This window comes from Podarcis vaucheri (assembly GCF_965113315.1).
Source record: "Podarcis vaucheri genome assembly, chromosome: 5".
Lineage (NCBI taxonomy): Eukaryota > Metazoa > Chordata > Lepidosauria > Squamata > Lacertidae > Podarcis > Podarcis vaucheri.
In genome coordinates, this window is record NC_138763.1 from 52,788,993 (window position 1) to 52,807,064 (window position 18,072).

Below are 18,072 nucleotides of genomic sequence, written 5' to 3' on the forward strand. Positions count from 1 at the left end.
TTCTTCCTCCTCCACTGCCGCCACCACCACCAGGTTTGTGGTGTGGTGAACCGGCTTATACTTGAGTCAATAAGTTTTCCCAGTTTTTTGTGCTAAAATTAGATGCCTCGGCTTATCTTCGGGTCGGCTTATACTCGCGTATATACGGTACTTAATAAAGCAAAATATGAAATTCTAAACGCTTTTCTCAGAAACCTGGACCCCCTCCAAAATATTTATCTATTACACTCTCATGATGGAACTCAGGGTGGCATACATAAGGGTTTCCAGGTAGACTATATCCTGGTAGATGCCAAAGAATTTGATGCTAGCTCATAAGAGCATGATAAAGTGGCAAGGTGTTGGGGTATTTGTGTATGTATAAACCATGGGTTTATAAACTTACATTAGGTTTACTGAAATGAATCTAATATAGTTTTTCCTATATGGAAGGAAGTTTCTGTACTGAAACTGGTGTTTTGTGAATTACTTTATTTTTGTTTGTATTTAACTGTTTCCTTTCTTGGTATTAAAATAGATTTTTCACAGCTGAAATACTGTTGAGGTGCTCCATATCTTTTAAAAGCAACAATTAATATCAATATTGCCACAAACCTTTACTCATAGTACCATGTTGATAAGAAAAAAATGAAGTAGGGGGACGACATACCATTGTACAAAAAGATTGAAATTGAGTGAATTGTTGACCTGTTTTCTCCCAAAATGTAAAGTAGCAGTTGCAATTAATTACATTTTATGTATTTGTGAGTACTTAGAAGTCATAAATTTAGCTCTGGTGCAATCTACAGCAGCAAATTGACTTTAGTGCTCCAGCATTAGAAAAGCAACATCATACCCATATAGGACACAAATTGCTTCATTTAGTTGAGAAAACCAAGCTTCTTTGTTTTTTAAGGGTGTTTGGGGGAGAATCTTTTGTTATATGTAGGCTGTAGTGTAGACTGTTATACCTGTAGTTAAAATTTATAGTATGCTATTTCAAACAGGCCTGGCTTTGTGTTTTGCTGAGAAAGGGCCCTTTTTATGACACGAATAAAGACAGGGATTTATTTGACATGAAGTAAACTGGAAAAGAAGTTTCCTTTACTTGTGCCAAACTTCAGCGATATTTTATTTGTTGTCTTGCCATCCAGAGTCCTGAAGCACTAAGCCAAACAAACAGATATTTTAAGTCCACAATGACTGATGTTACCTGGTAGTCCCCGGCACAGACAAACTGGAAGTAATTTTTTATTTTCAGTGAAACTCAATTATCTGAATGTAATGTGTGCACCTCCTATAATTCCATTCTAGTGCAATGCTTTATAAAATACCATTTATAATTAGTTGAATTTCTGAAGTCACTTTGATCAGAGAAGGTGTACACATACTAATAAATTTACCTTGGAAATATATGTATTTGGAATATATGTCTAAAGCGAACAGACTTGTATACATTTTACACTGTCTAAACGTTCACATGGTTTGCCTTAGGCAAGGACTGGTTGAAACCGGTTGCACAGAAGACAAATAATATTGTAGCCTGTGTTAAGTGTATATCTGCTTTGAAATGAATGCACTTGATGTGAATGAATATGTGCTTCATAGAAAAGCTATACTCGGGATTTTTAAAGCTAAATAAAACTATTTTTCTAGCATAGAGCTCTGTTCAATGTTCAGCAGTTATTGAGAAGGCTAGGGAAGATAAGAAGAAAGGCTATTTATATCATGTTTCTTTTTCTTTCTATACTCTATTGAAAAGACCTGCCAGTTTGACAAATAACACGAGCAAGCAAGGAATTATTATATCTGGAGGCTGCAAGGTCTCCTTATCTTAAACTTGGCTTTTAATAATTATATTTGTGTGGTTTTTTTGGTCAATGCTAAATCCCACCTTTTTACCCCCTAAGAAAAAGAATGCAAAGAAAGCCCTTGAGCTGGCCCGCCGCCTGATGAAATGAAAATGTATTGTGTGTGTGGCTTTTATTTGCAGGCTCCCCCCCCCTCCCCGGTCACTATACACATAGATCTTCTTATGTGCTCCAGTAAGCTGTCTGAAACATCCACTGAAATATAGGAACTGGAAGACACTTGAATTTATAGCATAATTGAAGGATCTTGCTGGGAAGCTGTTGTGATAAAATATGTCTGCCTTGTATAGTTCTCATGAAAAAAATGTTCCTGAAATAGAATTCATAATTGTTCATCACTTTTATTTTCCTATAAATAATATAACTATCTAAGGCTCATGCAATCTAAATAGTATAAGTGCATCTAGGGGTTTCATGCATTGGAATATGGGAAATACACAACCCGTTCTTAATACCACCCAAGCCTTGTCCTGCACCCATTCATTGTTGGGCTATTATTGGTGGTGACATTCTTTTAATGCTCAAACATTCCTGATGCTACTTATTACTGCCTGTCCCACTAATAGGAAGATAGTGAAATTATGAACCACAGTAATCTTGGCGGGTTCATGGTCTACTGGGGAGTCTAGGTGAAGGTTTTTAATTGACACATTCTAGTTTTTTATTTGCACAGGTGTTGAGCCATAAGGCAGACCGATAACTTGCTTTCTGAGAGCAAGAAAGGGTCTGAAAGGGTGTGTGTTGATGTTGAATGATAGCATAGCTTCTGGTCAGAGGCCATAACTGCCTGATTTAATATGGAATCATTGAATGAAAGGACTAGCAAGGGCCTGAGACCATAAAAGTGAGAATCTTGGACAAAAATGGAGATAATGTAGATTGGTTGCAGAATTATGTTGTAGTGTAAATATTCATCTGGTTTGCTTAAGATAGGTGTTCTCAGAAAGTGAGAATTGAACTAATGCATCTGAGATAGCACAACAGCAACCAGATTTTGGTTTAGGATGAGGATGGAGAACTTGTGGTCCTTCATATGTTGTTGGTACTCCAACTCCTCTCAACCCCAGACAACCTGACCAGTGATTAAGTATGATGGTCCTCCAGTTTTGGTTTAGGACTTCTGGTAGTATACTTCTGAGATCTTAATGCTATTTCATGTTAAGGATTTAAAAAATAAAACCACATTTAAGGAGGATTTTATCACATTGCAAAATACGCTGCTGTTAAGTGGTGTGTGAACTAAAAAAAAACCTTCAAAATGAAAGCCTTCATCTTAGCAGCACATCAGTATGGTTATTTGCTTATCAGTATTGAATAAGGCATCATTTTGTGTCTACTTGAAAAATCGATGGCATCTTCAAACATGCCACTATACTTAGATCCCTTAGAGCAAGTCCAGTCCTTTTACAACAAGGAATATGACACACAACATAGGATGATTGAACAGTGCTATTCCTTCACACTTCTAGTTTGGTTTTATTTATGAATTTATTTAGAACAGGAATGAGCACCTTCTTCAGCTGGATCCTCCCCAACCAAGTAGCTGGGGGCTGGACAGCCCTGGCCATTATGTCACTGCTGAATCCCCACATCTTGGCTGGGTATCCTTTCAGTACTAAAAGTGAGAAAATGTTGGAGGCCTTTCTGGTTACACAGAAGCTTCTATGGGAAGCTTCCTTTAACCTGTCATACATGTATGTGCCTTACGTCCTTATTTTGGGGAGGGTGCATTTGAAGTACTTGGGACAAGTGAAAGTAAATGCTAGTGGTTGTTGATTTCAAAATGTCAGTTATTGCTAATACTGATCTATATCTTCTTGAACCTTAGTAACAGGAAATCATATTATTTTACCTTATCTTACTAGCTTGTGATGAATGGAAAATTCTTCCAAAACCTAATCTTCATCGTGATGTGAACAGATTTGGTCACTCTGCAGTTGTCAGCAATGGGTAAATATGCTTTTCTAAAAAGGAGTCAAAAGAAAATAAACATATTCTAACACATTATCTTAAATATACATTTTCAATGAACAACTGATGTTCTTTGTTATCTTATTAATGATGAGCTTATGAAAGCCAGAGTTGTGTACTGTACTTGAACTGGGAAGACCTGAAATAAAATCCTCATTTAGCTATGAAATTTGCTGGGTATTTTCACCCATTTACTTTTATTTTGGCCTAATACAGTGGTGCCTCGCAAGACGAAATTAATCCGTTCCGTGAGTCTCTTCGTCTTGCGGTTTTATTCGTCTTGCGAAGCACGGCTATTAGCGGCTATTAACGGCTTAGCGGCTATTAACGGCTTAGCAGCTTTAAGAAAAAGGAAACAAACTCACAAGAACTCACAAGACGTTTCGTCTTGCGAAGCAAGCCCATAGGGAAATTCGTCTTGCGAAGCGACTCAAAAAACGGAAAACCCTTTCGTCTAGCAAGTTTTTTGTCTTGCGAGGCATTCATCTTGCGGGGCACCACTGTATTGCCTCACAACACCACTGTGAAGACAAGGGTCATGGGAACCTCTGTTTCATTGAACTGACTCCCTTGGTTTGAGGGGGGAGGACTGCCAATTTTGTTCACCTGATTGAGAAAATAGAGAAAAGAGAGCTGAAATTGTTTGGATAGGATCTACAAATCTTATGCTATGTTATTTATTTCATTTAAATAGTTACGGACAGTCTTTCTATGTAAAGCTCTCTCATTGTGATTTACATGATACAAATTTCCAAAATATAACAGTAATACAAAATATAAATAAAAAATAATTTCAAAAATAACGTTATGCTACATCAAATTAAAAGTATAATGATTAAATTTGGAGTTTGATATTTCTTGGTATACCTTGAAACAAAAGTATGTTCAATTATAATTAGCTTCCTGACCTTGGTATTACACTGGGGTGGGAATAAAGCAGTGATAATGTACCAGTATATAGTTAGCATACACAAGAATATTGGAAGCTGTTTGAAATCGATACCATTGATATACTATATTCATCAGTGCTTGAGGGGCAGGAGAAGTGGAAGAGTTTCATTTCAAAGTATGCCAGAGTACAATTTGTTCTATGCATCATTTAGCACCTTTATAAGAACTGTATAATCTATTGGATATCAAGCATGGATTGGTATAACTACAATAAAATAATTGCAGTTGTTTATCACTACCATGATCCTGCTGGCCAATTTTTAGACAGTTCTACCCTACAGTTCCACATGACACGCATCTTACTGTTCAAGAGTGCTATCAAAGCTCTGGAAGAGTTTATTAGGTGCTACAGGGGACTCTTGGGGGAGGAGGGAAAGAAAAAGATTGGTTGTGCAGGCTGCCTACCACTCCCACAAGTGGATACAGCTTGCTATAAATGATGTCAAAACTCCTAATAAATGTGAACATACTTTCAAAAGAGTTTTCAGATATTCTTTGTAACTTGATGGCAGAGGCAGGCAGGCACTCAAATAGACAGCTTCAACTTTCTTCAAGACTCAGAGAGCTGCTTTTGAAAGTGCCTGCCTCACCTGGATCAAATGATTTTTTTAAAAAAATTTTGTGTAAACCTATTCCGTATAGCATTCTGGGATTACATTCATTGAAAAAGTGTGAGATTGTTTTAGGTTCACCGGAGAATGTGAGATACAGAGTGCCAGGCTAGACTTCTCTGCCCCCTCCATCACCCTATATATTTTATTTTATTTCTTTTTGATGCTAACCAAAACAGTGGGATCTTACAAAAGGAGGTTAGCTACACACTTCTTAGGACTAGTAAGTGTGAATACTCTCTCACATAAAATGGAGATGGCAAATGAGGCAAGAGTCATGGCCTTGGATGATACATATCCTTCTAAAATCACAATATTATTTTCTCTTACTTTATAGGTCCATGTATATATTTGGAGGTTTTTCAAGCGTTCTGTTAAATGACATCCTTGTGTACAAACCTCCCAACTGTGAAGCATTCAGAGATGAAGAGCTTTGTAAAACTGCTGGGCCAGGGTTAAGATGCCTATGGAACAAAAACCGCTGTGTGTCGTGGGAATCTGGTCATGCTAACAACATTCTTAGGGCAAAGTGTCCCAGAAAAACAGGTAAGTGAATTGTCCCTTGGTCATTGTTATTATTTTAATCATAGCAATGATAGCAGTGCTGTGATATCATAGCACTTTCTACAAGTTTAACGAAATGCAAGTATAGATGGATTGGGACTGCATGTGCTGGTGCTGCTTTGTAAATATATTCTGATTGTGAATTTAGAAACAGTTTGATAGTGTTATATAAATATTCTTAGTATAGTATTAGCCTATGTGTTGCTTTATGTTTATCAGATTGTTCTGTTTTGAAACACAGGGGATTTTTGTTGTTTCATAACTCTGTAAATATATTCATCAGGAGGTGTCAAAGTTCCTACACGTGTACATGTGTACCAACTGTATAGGTAAGATCCATGATTGTGCAGGCAGAGTCTGTACATGTAGCATTGGTATGCATGGGCTCTCTTGCATTTCTGATGAATGCACGTATGGGACAGGGCCAGCAGCCATAATCCCACTTCCCCCTTTCTATGCAGGTTCTGTATAAATTTGAAAGGAATTCCTAGAAATGTTTATTAGCTTCTATAAAGGTGTTTATTCCCAGATAAAAAAAAAGAATCAATGTAGATATATTATTTTAATAATATATTTATTTATACCCTGCCTTTTTATCTGACAAGGGGTTCAGGGCATCTTACAGATAAAAATAAGCACAGCTAAATATATAATTCCTTTCGTAAACTGAATATGATTTACCTCTGCTGAGTGCCATATAAAGATATACATACGTACATACATACATACATCCTTTTATTTGTATGCCACCTTTATATTGTTAAAACCATGCTCAAGGAGACTTACAACATGAAAGAAATTGCATAATTACAAATATAAAAAGTGTTAAGTTGTGGGTGAACATATCAGACGACACAGTGATTCTTCAAACAGCTCTTGTTTATTCACAGGCCAGAACAGAACTGAACTGAAGGGTTCAGCCAACCTGCTTATATAGAGCTCAACTACAATGCAACTGTAACCATTTTCTGTAACTATCCAATCACTGAACGTCACTTTCAATCCCCTATTTGCATATGTGGACCTGAGTGAAAACTATCTACAGTATCCCCCTGCTGGCCCAGGGTGAGAACTTCAGTACATAACAAAAAGAAATACCGTAGTCAAACAATAAATAAAACACATCAAAAAATACACAACCAAATTGAATAATGTCCATATTAAATTAGTACAGAGGTACCTCAGTTTAAGAACAGCCCTGTTTACGAACTATTTGGCTTGCAAACACCATAAAACCGGAAGTAGTGTCCCGGTTTATGAACTTTACCTCGGTCTAAGAATGAAAGCCGAACAGTGGAAGGGCACAGGCGGCAGGAGGCCTCATTAGGGAAAGCGTGCCTTGATTTAAGAACAGTTTCGGTTTAAAAACGGACTTCCGGAACGGATTAAGTTCGTAAACCGAGGTACTACTGTACTTGAAGTTTGTAGACTGCCATCAATTTACTTCAGTATTATTTTAGTAGTTCATTAGGAAATATACCAGTATTGAAAGAAAAAATAACAACAACAAATATGCAAGCGAAGGCCTGTACACAGGACTTTCTGGCCCATTCTGCCACTGTATAGCTCCTGTAGCCTTGCCCCATCAACTGTTCTTGAGGGAGCTGCTCTAGGAGAGAAGGGGGCAGTGGAGATGCAGCAGGAAGGAGTAATTGGTAAAGTTGGGGAGAGGGAGATTTAGAATCAATAAGGATTAATTCTACTGTGGTGCTTTAATATTATAAAGATACAGTTCATTTCTTTAAAAAAACAGTTAGAAAAGGTAAAAAAAAAATATTGCAAGGGAAACAGCGCAAAGCATGTAAAACCGGAAAATATTTGAGAAGTGGTATGAATTGGGGATGATATATTGTAAGGGCTTTTTCAGGGCACAAGAAGATACTTCTTGAATAAGGACAAAACAGTTCTTTAGTTATTGAGAACCTCATAAATAAAAGGTAAAGAAATGAGACGTGAATACTGGACTGAAAGGTGAGGTAAAATGAAAGGTCTTTGAAAAGTGTAAGAGTAAGGATGAGATGCTTCAAAAGCATAAAGAAAGGCCATCATGGGCTTTGTGATAAGGAGAAGAGTTAGAAATGAATGTGTCAAGGATCAGAATGTAATAAAGGATTTCAAATATAGGAGAGAGTGTGATGACATGATTGAAGCAGGAGGCTGCAGTTGAATTTTGACGTAAATTTGGTTCAGGCAGGTGGCTTTTTTCCTGAAGTAACCTCTTGATAGTATTTCATGGTCTGCCTCTCATGGTTTTCCTTGGTGAAATGATTAAAATGATTGCTCCTCTTTGAGCTTGTACAACGCTTGTGATAAATTAAACTTTTCTATGAATACTTTAAGACAGATTTCATTTTATTTTGAGTCAAGCAGGCCTCTTTTTGAACACTGATTTAAATCCTACACGTTGATCTCTCAATAGGTCCTTTTCTAACAGAACCTCTTTTTATTAGCCTTTTGTATGGTTAAGCCCATTACTGTAGTGTAGCTGAAAACCAGTGAGACACAGTTATTTCTGATCCACAAGTTTACTTAATAGCATTTCACCTGCCAAGGTACTGGTAGAAAACGACCTTCTGAGAGCACACTAAACTGCAGTTCAGCATTCAAGTTGCATTCCCAGTATTCACAGCATTCCCAGCCCTCACCCACCTTACATTTGGAGTCACTTAATTTGTAGCTACTTGTAATGAGTATGGGTTGCTCGTGCGTAAGTTGCCGCCTCTCCTGGCTATGTTGCCTGGTTAAACCTTTCTGTCTGGACAGCCCTTCACTTTGTGGCTGCCTCAGTCACTAGCAGAATCCGTCAGTGGGTGTTTCTTAAACCTTTTCCAACATAAAAGTTGTTTGACGCCAAGTCTCCTCCTACTCTCCCTGTGCGGAAGTCTTCTGTGCAGGGAGGGCATGGGTAGCGGAGGACCCGTGCTCTCCCCGCTGGTGTCTGGTGAAGAGTCCTGGAGCCCTCTCGCCAATTCCCCCATCTGCCCCCCTTTATCCCTGGTGTTGCGCTGATTTGCTTCCCCATCTGTTGAGCTGCCTCTCTCCCTGCTGGGCCCTTCTCCAGCATCATTTGAGAGCCTTCCCTCCGCCTCTAGCTCCGATGTCAGTTCCCTGACACTACTCTATTTCTTCCAAGACTTCTGGGTTTATCTAGGACTTTATTTCCTGAAGAAAACCCACCCTTCAAATATATTGTTTGTCAGCAAGCTTTTATCTCTTTACCTTTACCTTTCTCCCTATTTTAGAATTATAGATCATCATCATCATCAGTAGTAGTAGTAGTAGTAAAATTTTTTTATGTTGTGAACCCCCCTGAGACCTGTGGGCATAGGACAAATTTAATAAATCATAATAGATAAATAAAATGTATGTCAATGGCAGCTATAACTGAAGCCCAGCATAGGTGTTACAAATTAAATGGCTATAGTCTGCATACCAATTATAAGCTTCATGATGGCCACCTGAAACGTGATATATATTGTAAATAAAGAAACATTTAGCTTTGCCTAGGGAGATCTGGGTTCAAATCTGCTTTTGGCCATAAAGCACAGTTGGTGTCCTTGGCCCAGCCATAATTTCACAGCTTAACATTTTCATAGAGTTGCTGTGAGTGTAAAATGAGGCAAAGGGGCACAAAGTTTGCAACTCTGAGCTTTTTTTTTCATATTTGGATATATGTCTTTGGCTCAACATATGGTTACAAAATAAGTAGAAGCTGTGGCCGACCACTATCTCAGGGGCTATCTCAGTTCTGGTGATACACAAGTCAGCCACAGAAAGCATCCATTTTGGTTAGTTTCTCAGTCCAGGTAAATGCTTGTTTTGAATTGTGCAATAAAGTAAAATTAAATAGCCATCCCCATTTTGCTAAATAAATGAAGAAGACAGCACAAAAAATAGTTTCTAGCACATTTGTATACAGTATTTGGGCACATCTCATGCTTTGGATTTTGTTTCAAGGATTTATTTTTTTATTGACAGAAATCCTTCAAGAAAAGTGTTGCAGACAGATAATGGGGTATAAATAACATATAGTTAACATGTTTAGCTTCATGTTAAGAAACTTTATTCTCAGACTGAAGGTCATACTTACAATGAATAAATGCTGGGTATTGTTTCCAGCAGCTGTTAAAAATGTGTGAATTAAAAAGTGCAACATCCTTTGTCTCTCATCTTGATGCTTCACCATGTCTTTCGTTTGTATTATAGCTGCGGCAGATGACAGATGTTACAGATATGCAGACTGTGCCAGCTGTACTGCCAATACAAATGGCTGTCAATGGTGTGATGACAAGAAGTGCATTTCTGCAAACAGTAACTGCAGTGTGGTGAGTATTTATATGTGGCAGTTTCATTAATGACACTGCTTTGTAACCATTTATTTGCTCTTTTGGTGCCTTCAAAATGTAAATGTCACATTATAATCAGATGCTTGAAATACATACGAAATAAACTTCATCATAAATTAATTGCAAAGACGTAATATATAATTGGAAAGAGAAATAATGAAAGTAATATAACCACCTGCTTTACAAATTGGTTTGGCCAATCAAGCACGTAGTTTAAGCCTTAGCTGACAATCCATATCATCTAGAGTTCTCTGAAATATTCTTACATGGCCATTTGAGAATTGTGGGGTTATCATCTAGGAAAAAGTACACCTGAGCTACCTCTTATTCATCATCATCTTCATCTTGTCTAAACTGCTCTATTTCCAGACAAAGTTTATGAATATTAAGTAGTTGTTCAATCTTTCTCAAAAGAAGAATATAATAAAAATCCTCAACTATTGTAGCTAATCTTAAAGCTTTGTTCACTTTGGATATATCCAAAAAGTTAAACAAGTATGGCCTAAAGTGTAAGTGCACTTCCAGCAAGACTGCTCTTGGATGCCTCCTTAATGAAAGATAGAGGGTTGTGATGCAAGTTCTTGGTGGTGGTCTCCCATTTATTGAACTGGTGGTTATATTTATACATCAATTGAAAATATTTTTGTTTTTCCAGGCTTTTGGTTCATAATTGGTTTTCTGTTGGTGTGTGTGTGTGTGTGTGTGTGTGGTCCCTTTAGGTTTTACACTGATGTTCTGTTGTACTTTCATGTAATGCAATGATTTTATGGCTTTTTAAATTTATTTTAGATGGTAGTTTAATTATTTCTTATATGAAGCTGTGCTGTGCTCTGGATTGGAGGAAGTCTAGGGTATAAAGAGATCAGAATAAATAAATAACATTTACAGGATGAGTTTAAGATAGAGTCACTGAAGATATACATATTATATTAAGTTTATGTATCATGAACTAAAATATTGTTCTTAAATAAGAACTAATATCAGTTTTTAAAGTGGCCAGTTTTCACTGTCTTTGCACAAAATAGCTCTCTGTGGTAGTTCAGTGTTGCCCACCCTGAACTGGGATTAAAGCAAATACATGGCCTCCAGTTTAATGCTATACTTGCTTACTCAGCTGTAATTCCCATTGAGTTCAGTGGGAGCTTAACTCCCGGTAAATGTTTTTAGGATTTAAGTACAGATCACCTAGTGAATCTAGGGACATTGCCCTGTGTTGTTGTTGTTTTTTGGTCTGCTACCTTGAATGCACGTGGCAATATATGGTAAATGAGAACATTAATTTAATCATTTAATTTGTGAGATACAGCAATAGTGACACATTTAGGGATTTGCAATTCTCCACGTTTATATATCCACAGTTAACTTTAACATAGCAATGTGAATACATTAATGTTTCCTCTTATTACTATTAAGTTGTGTTTTTAAAAAATGTTTTCCTGGCTTCACGTGTTTTCTATAGTATATAAAACTGTTTGTAAGAAAATGAAGGGGGAAACATCTACCACTACTTTTTGCATTAAAAAAAAAAAGATTCCACCTTTGCACCGTCTCCTAACCACCCTGATACATGTTCCCTTGAGAAGAAACATGAAGATTATTATCAAAAGTGATTGACTTTACTTATGTGTTATCGGTGGCATACAGTAGTGCTTTTGACAGCAGAGTAAAATTACTTGCGATAAGGCAAACCCTCTGAAGCACATCAAAATGCTGTGGGTATTTTTCATGAGTTGATAAAAACATTTATAGCAATGATAAATATTTCTCTTTTAAAAGCAAAGAAATATTAGAAAAAACTGCATGTAATGATTTTTGAAAAGAAAGTTCCAAATCTCTGGTTATGTGATATTTCATATATGGTGCTTAGAAATGCAATGGTAAAAAAAATCTAGATAGGAAATGAAAAAAAGAGAAGGGCTAAAGCAAGAATATTACATTACAAGTATATATCATTTAAGGCCTGTTAGGCAAGGACAGCTGGATAATGAACAGAAATTATACTTTAGACTTTCCCCACATCATATATTATCTTTATTGAGAAAGCAATGAAGCTGAAATTCCAAACAGGTCAGGAATGCTAAACCACAGAAAACATAGTTGAAATGTAAAGTGTGTTAAAGCTCATCTTGCTTAATCATTTGCTGTTGCCTGCAGCCCACTGTTTTACCTTCAAAAAACGGACCTGGTCCGTTATACCCTACACATGACAGTAGGAGCACAGTGCCAGTGTAGCTCTCTGTGTGCACATATACCAGAATGGGTGTGTGACAGGGGATTCCTTTCTGCTTATAGCTGTGTTCAGTGTACAGAAATGTGGTATAAAACTAGATTGCCTCCCAAGCTTGTGAATAATGTGAATGATTTCTTGGCTATTGTAACGTTAGATAATTTGCTAGGGTTTTTTTCTTTTTTTCCTTTTTGTAACATTAAACCATATCTTTGTATCCAAAAAGGGAAATTCTGGTTGCTTCTGGGATATACAAAGCTCATATATGTTCAGTATAATTCTTGACATTGTGATTGAAATTGAAATTGTTACTATTTAGCAAATAGTTTCTAGCAGGCCAGAGCAATCTAAACTATCTGGATTTATTCAGACATAAAAAGGCAACATTATATTAATATACTAGGCATATATTGCTAAATCTATACTAAATTTTAAGATACAGACATTTAATACGTTTCCTGCTACTTACTCCCTACATCCAGTTTTTAACTGCAAATTTTGAGTGCAATGTTTCAGGAACTTTAGCTGAGTAGGCTTATTATACATGTTCACTCTATGGAAAACCCTTTCTAGGCAAAGACTGTAACATTGTAACTTGGTATGAATGAGAGGCCAAATACAAATCCGTTCATATAAATTGGGCAAACTAATGGCGTGGTTTGATTTTCCCTGCATTGAATAATGACACTTCCTTTTGTGTTCACATGAACATAGGCAAGCTATAGGGATGACTCAGAAATATTTGCCTGAGTGCCACATAATTTCTTAATGAAAAAAGGACCTTTAGTTGAGATGCTATTCCTTTCTTCACCTGTAATATGAGAAGTCTGGCTCCATGACTGAAATTCAGCGTTGTGTTCTTCGAATGATTCTGTCTGTGCAAGCATTTCAGCTTGCCAGATGTAATGATTCCCCCTATCCTCACCCTGCATTCTGTTTAAGTTATCCCAGCCCCCAAGCCAATTTTTTTTTTGGGGGGGCATGTAGGGTAGGAGAGAAGGGGGGAAAGTGCTATTGCATTAGCAGAAGTCATTGTGCAGGTCTTCCACTGATGTGACTAGTTAGATGAATCCCATTCCATGACTCCCAGCACACCCTTCTACCTTAACACAAAAATACATGCTTTGGGTGTTGTACTCTACGCTCACTTAATTCCTCTCAGAACTAAACTTTATTCACATACTTGTTTAGATAATCATTTCTTAGCTCTGAAAGCTGAGACATAAATAAGCCTTGTGTCCATCCAAACAACCCCTTCTCTCAGCCCACTGTGATTAAACCCACAAGTCTTCAATTAAACACATATTCCTGTTTCTATTTCATTCAGATTGGGAAACTATGATTACCTGGGTTAGAACAAGCCAGTACCTTAAACAGTGGTTTTGAAGTTGGTCTAAGTTTCTTCCAAACTTTTTGGCTAAAGGGTAGGTTATAAATGCCTTTAAATAAATATAAACATCAACATTAATAATTATGTCACTCTGAAAAGGAAGGAAGCAACGGGCTGTATGTGTGTGTGTGTGGGGGGGACAACAACAATATATCTTATGATCAGCCAAACAAAAAGTCTATAGCTGTATAAAAGATAACTCTTGTTTTGAGATCTAGCAAATCAGGACTCAAGGATGGAATGGAAAAACAAATATGAGGGGAAAGTCTTTCTAGACCTTCTGTAGATAAATGTTGCTGTTTAGAAATCTTAGAATCATTGTGCAACTTTTAATAAGAAAACACAAGCATTCACAGAAACTTAGGCAGAAAATGAACTGTCATTTGTAGTGTTGATATGGAACAAGGGAGTATTTAAAATAGCCAGAAACTGGCATAAACAAACCAAACCTTGAACTATTTCAATAAGTTGGGCAACTGTAGATGCTTCTTCAGATCTTAAGGGGATAAACGAATGAACATACTGAGCTGCTAGCAATTATTTTTGATAAGTCATGGAAAACATTGAAGGCATCAGAAGATTTTTTTGTGGGAGGAGGTGGAACAAACAGTTTCAGTTTTATCAGGATGAAAATATAAGAGCAACTACTGTCATGTGAGTCTAACTGGGTTTTGAAGTGACATTGGGTCCAGGCAGCAGCTTTCTTTACGACTGATTTGAACTGTGGTGCTAACCCCCAGTTATTCAGGTGTGGAGAGAAAGTCCTGGGAATAGATGCCAAAAAGTATAGTGCAGAGCTTTCCAAACTGTGTGTCGCGACACATTAGTGTGTCAGCTGCAGTTTGTAGGTTTGTTGCACAAATGCTCCCCGCACACCTCTCAGGGCTGGAAAGGGGTTAGTTTAACCTCTGGTTTGCTAGGAAAACTGAATTACTGTGTTGCAAAATGATGCATGTCTAAAAAGTGTGTCACCAACATGAAAAGTTTGGAAAGCTCTGGTGTGGTAGGTCTGTATCATAGATGCTTATGTAGATTCTGCTTTGTGCACATGCAAATTTACCATTCATGAAACAACATCCCAGTCAGGAAGATAGTGGGACTTCCTGGAATATATCCTCCCACTGTGTAAGAAAATATGACAGTTGGAAATTAGTTTGTTTATTCATACCCTTCTATTTATGTATTTTTACACTTACACCTATAATAAAACTTGTGCAACAGATGTTAGCTCCGACTAAGACCTTAGTGTTAACAAGAACCACCTATTGGATTTGCATTTACACTAGGTTACTGAGATTTGTCCAGAAAGGAATGTGTAAATTGGATTTAAAGGAAATAAAGCTTGGAAGCAGGTGACTACGGAGAATACAGACAGTAGTTATTAGTAGTTCTTTTTAAAGTCAAACATTGTTAAATAGCCTTTGGTTATCTATAGTCAGAAAACCATACTGTGAAACCAGTAAGAATACTCCCCCCCCCAAGCTTTTCTTTTTTACCCTCAATGCTACTTACTACCATATGGGTTCATTTTCGAAAGCAGCCTGAACTTTTCAGGATTTTGACATTGCGATAATGACATGTTAACAAGGAATATTAGGTGAGGACAGTGTTAAGTGAGCAGATGGTGCTTACTTGCAATTTAAAATTCATTGTAATGTACCTCACAGGCAGCATTGTCAATAATGTATAATGGCTGAGCCAAACTAAATGCAAATAGGTATAAAAAGGTCTTCTGAAATTCATCTGTGCATTTTTTACAGGCTTACCTTCTGTCGCTTTGCATATTTTACTCTAGCTAATTGGTTATGCACATAGCTCTGTAGAGTTCTTATAACAGAACATGCTTGTGTTTCTGTGTTTATATCTAAACACCTTGTAATACCTTTCTTCAATACCTTAAAAATAATTTGTGTTTCATGGTATATTCCACATGGTTCAATATGATCTTGTCTACAACTGGTATTTTTAAAAATGAATGTAGTATTTAAAAAGGACAGCGTTCCTAATTCTCAATATTAGTACCAACACTGTACTACTGCTATACAGGCAATTGCTTTGTCCATTAAATAATTTTATTTAATAATCTATGTGCTTTTAATTGGCCAAAGAAAAAGATGGCACAGGTCACTTAATTCAAAATACTGCAATGACAAGATTTCCTACACTTCATTCCTTCCTCCACAAACACTTATCTGTTCTCCCCCACAGAAGGAAACATCACTGTTTCCGTTGTACATATGTTACGGCAGCTGGGTTTTTTCCTTCAAAAACCCCTATCATGTTCCCCCCTTAATCTGTTTTTCTCTGTACGCAGCATGCTTCATTCCTTTCAGCTTTTCCCCAGATGTCATACATTCTAAACTCTCCTCATTTTTTGTTGCTTTCTTCTTAAGGCTAACTCTCACTTTACATTTTATGTTCTAGCATGGATGCCTGAGCACAGAATAAACTAAGCTCTAATTAAGTGTGAAGGGAGCACCCAGGTAAAATTTGATGTGTGTCCATTACATTACTTGGAACTGGAGGCCTGTGCTTTCTTTTGTTCTTCTATTCCATAACTTTATTTTTCATTTTCTGAAAATACATGTAGCAACAATCCCCATATGCCTCCATTGTTGTTGTTGTTGTTGTCATCCATCTGTCTCAGGAAAAATGGAGGAATGTGCATTTCAGGGTGAAGTCAAATAGTTGGAAGGTTACAATGCCTGCTGTGGCAGTAGAGACCGATATGGGAGAGGTATGTTTTGTTGCAGCTGGGCAGATGAAGTTGTCTGGTTGTGCAGATGCACTATGCCATTTCTTCTCTCTGCATCCTTCCCAATGGTCATTCCTCCTCTGGTCACTGCTATGGATGCAGCCCTGCTTAAGATGGTCAGTAGCTGACCAGTGAGACACGATGATCTCTCCCACTGCCGAAGGCAACCTGTAGCACTTGAACCTTATATCAATCAGACTGATCTTCTAACTTGTAACTGCGGCCACCTACATCTGGGCCTGCCCAGATGGCAAGCCCCACCCCCACCCTTGCTAAGGTGGTCCAAAGGAAAGGAAAAGGAAAGCAATACATTTGGCACCAGCTGGGCTGCAGGAATTCCTGGAAGGAGACGTACAAGACATCATCAGACCGCCTTAGTGACTTCACTCCAGTTTTGTATAGGGTTTACTTCTTCTGAAAATGGACATGTAGATCTTGACATTTTTATACAGAAATTGAAAGAAAATAGCAGTTGTGTTATGTGCTAAAGCAGGGCCAATATCATTATCTTTATCTCCACAAGCTGCATGAGCCAACTTTGGGGCTGTCCACCTGTCAGTCACCTGATGTCATAATGACATCAGGTGACAATGCCTCTGAAGTGTTTCCAAGCAGTTTCAGTAGAAATCAGATCATTAATTAGCCAAAACAGAAGTGGATGTTTCATAGTTATGCTGGTTTGAGGGGAATACTTTAGACCACCAAATGAATTGTGACTATGTAGTCCTTCAACTCAGGCATTCCCAATGCTAATTGAGCACTCTGTCCACATGACCCTAACCGTCGGGGAAAAACAAGTTCACTAGCCCAAGAAACAGGCATCTAACATTTATTTATGAAGTAATTATTAGTCTATGCTGTTTCTAAACAACTGAAATACAGTTTTAAAAGCAGTCTTTTAAAAGTTTGTTTTCATTAATATTAGACTATTGTTTAATTATTTTTTCAGGATTATTTTTAAATGATGAATTTTAAAATTTAGAAAATGGTTGCAATGTATTATTTACCTTCTTTTCTTTTAAAAAAAAATGGGTAAGTGCCATGACTTTAACTCTATTAACATTTACCTTCCTATTACTCGTATATTTAGGTCAGTCAGTTCCTTCAGAATTTTTAAGCTTTCTCCATTCTGAGAATTGACATGGAGTGTATGTGTGCTTATATTCTAGTCTGTGAAAAACTACACCAAATGTCATGTAAGAAATGAACAGATCTGTAATAAGCTGACAAGCTGTAAAAGTTGTTCACTAAACCTCAACTGCCAGTGGGACCAACGACAGCAAGAATGCCAAGCATTACCAGGTAAAGGGGAAATAATGTGTTTGAAAATAATTTTTAAAGCATTATTGGGTAAAAGGGGAAGAAATTTCAGATCCGTGCTAGGAATGCAGACTTTTCAAAATTCAA

The 18,072-nt window shown here is 37.2% G+C and overlaps 1 protein-coding gene across 3 annotated transcripts in view; it reads left to right on the forward strand.

Annotated features, from left to right (window-relative positions):
• Window positions 1–18,072, forward strand: part of ATRNL1 (attractin like 1) — a 524,570-nt gene that overhangs the window by 102,809 nt on the left and 403,689 nt on the right. For all 3 annotated transcript variants that reach the window (XM_082222558.1, XM_082222560.1, XM_082222559.1), the window contains exons 11-14: window positions 3,716–3,800; window positions 5,721–5,929; window positions 10,154–10,272; window positions 17,835–17,967. In XM_082222558.1, the coding sequence (XP_082078684.1) occupies window positions 3,716–3,800; window positions 5,721–5,929; window positions 10,154–10,272; window positions 17,835–17,967 (546 nt within the window). The remainder of the gene's footprint in view (window positions 1–3,715; window positions 3,801–5,720; window positions 5,930–10,153; window positions 10,273–17,834; window positions 17,968–18,072) is intronic.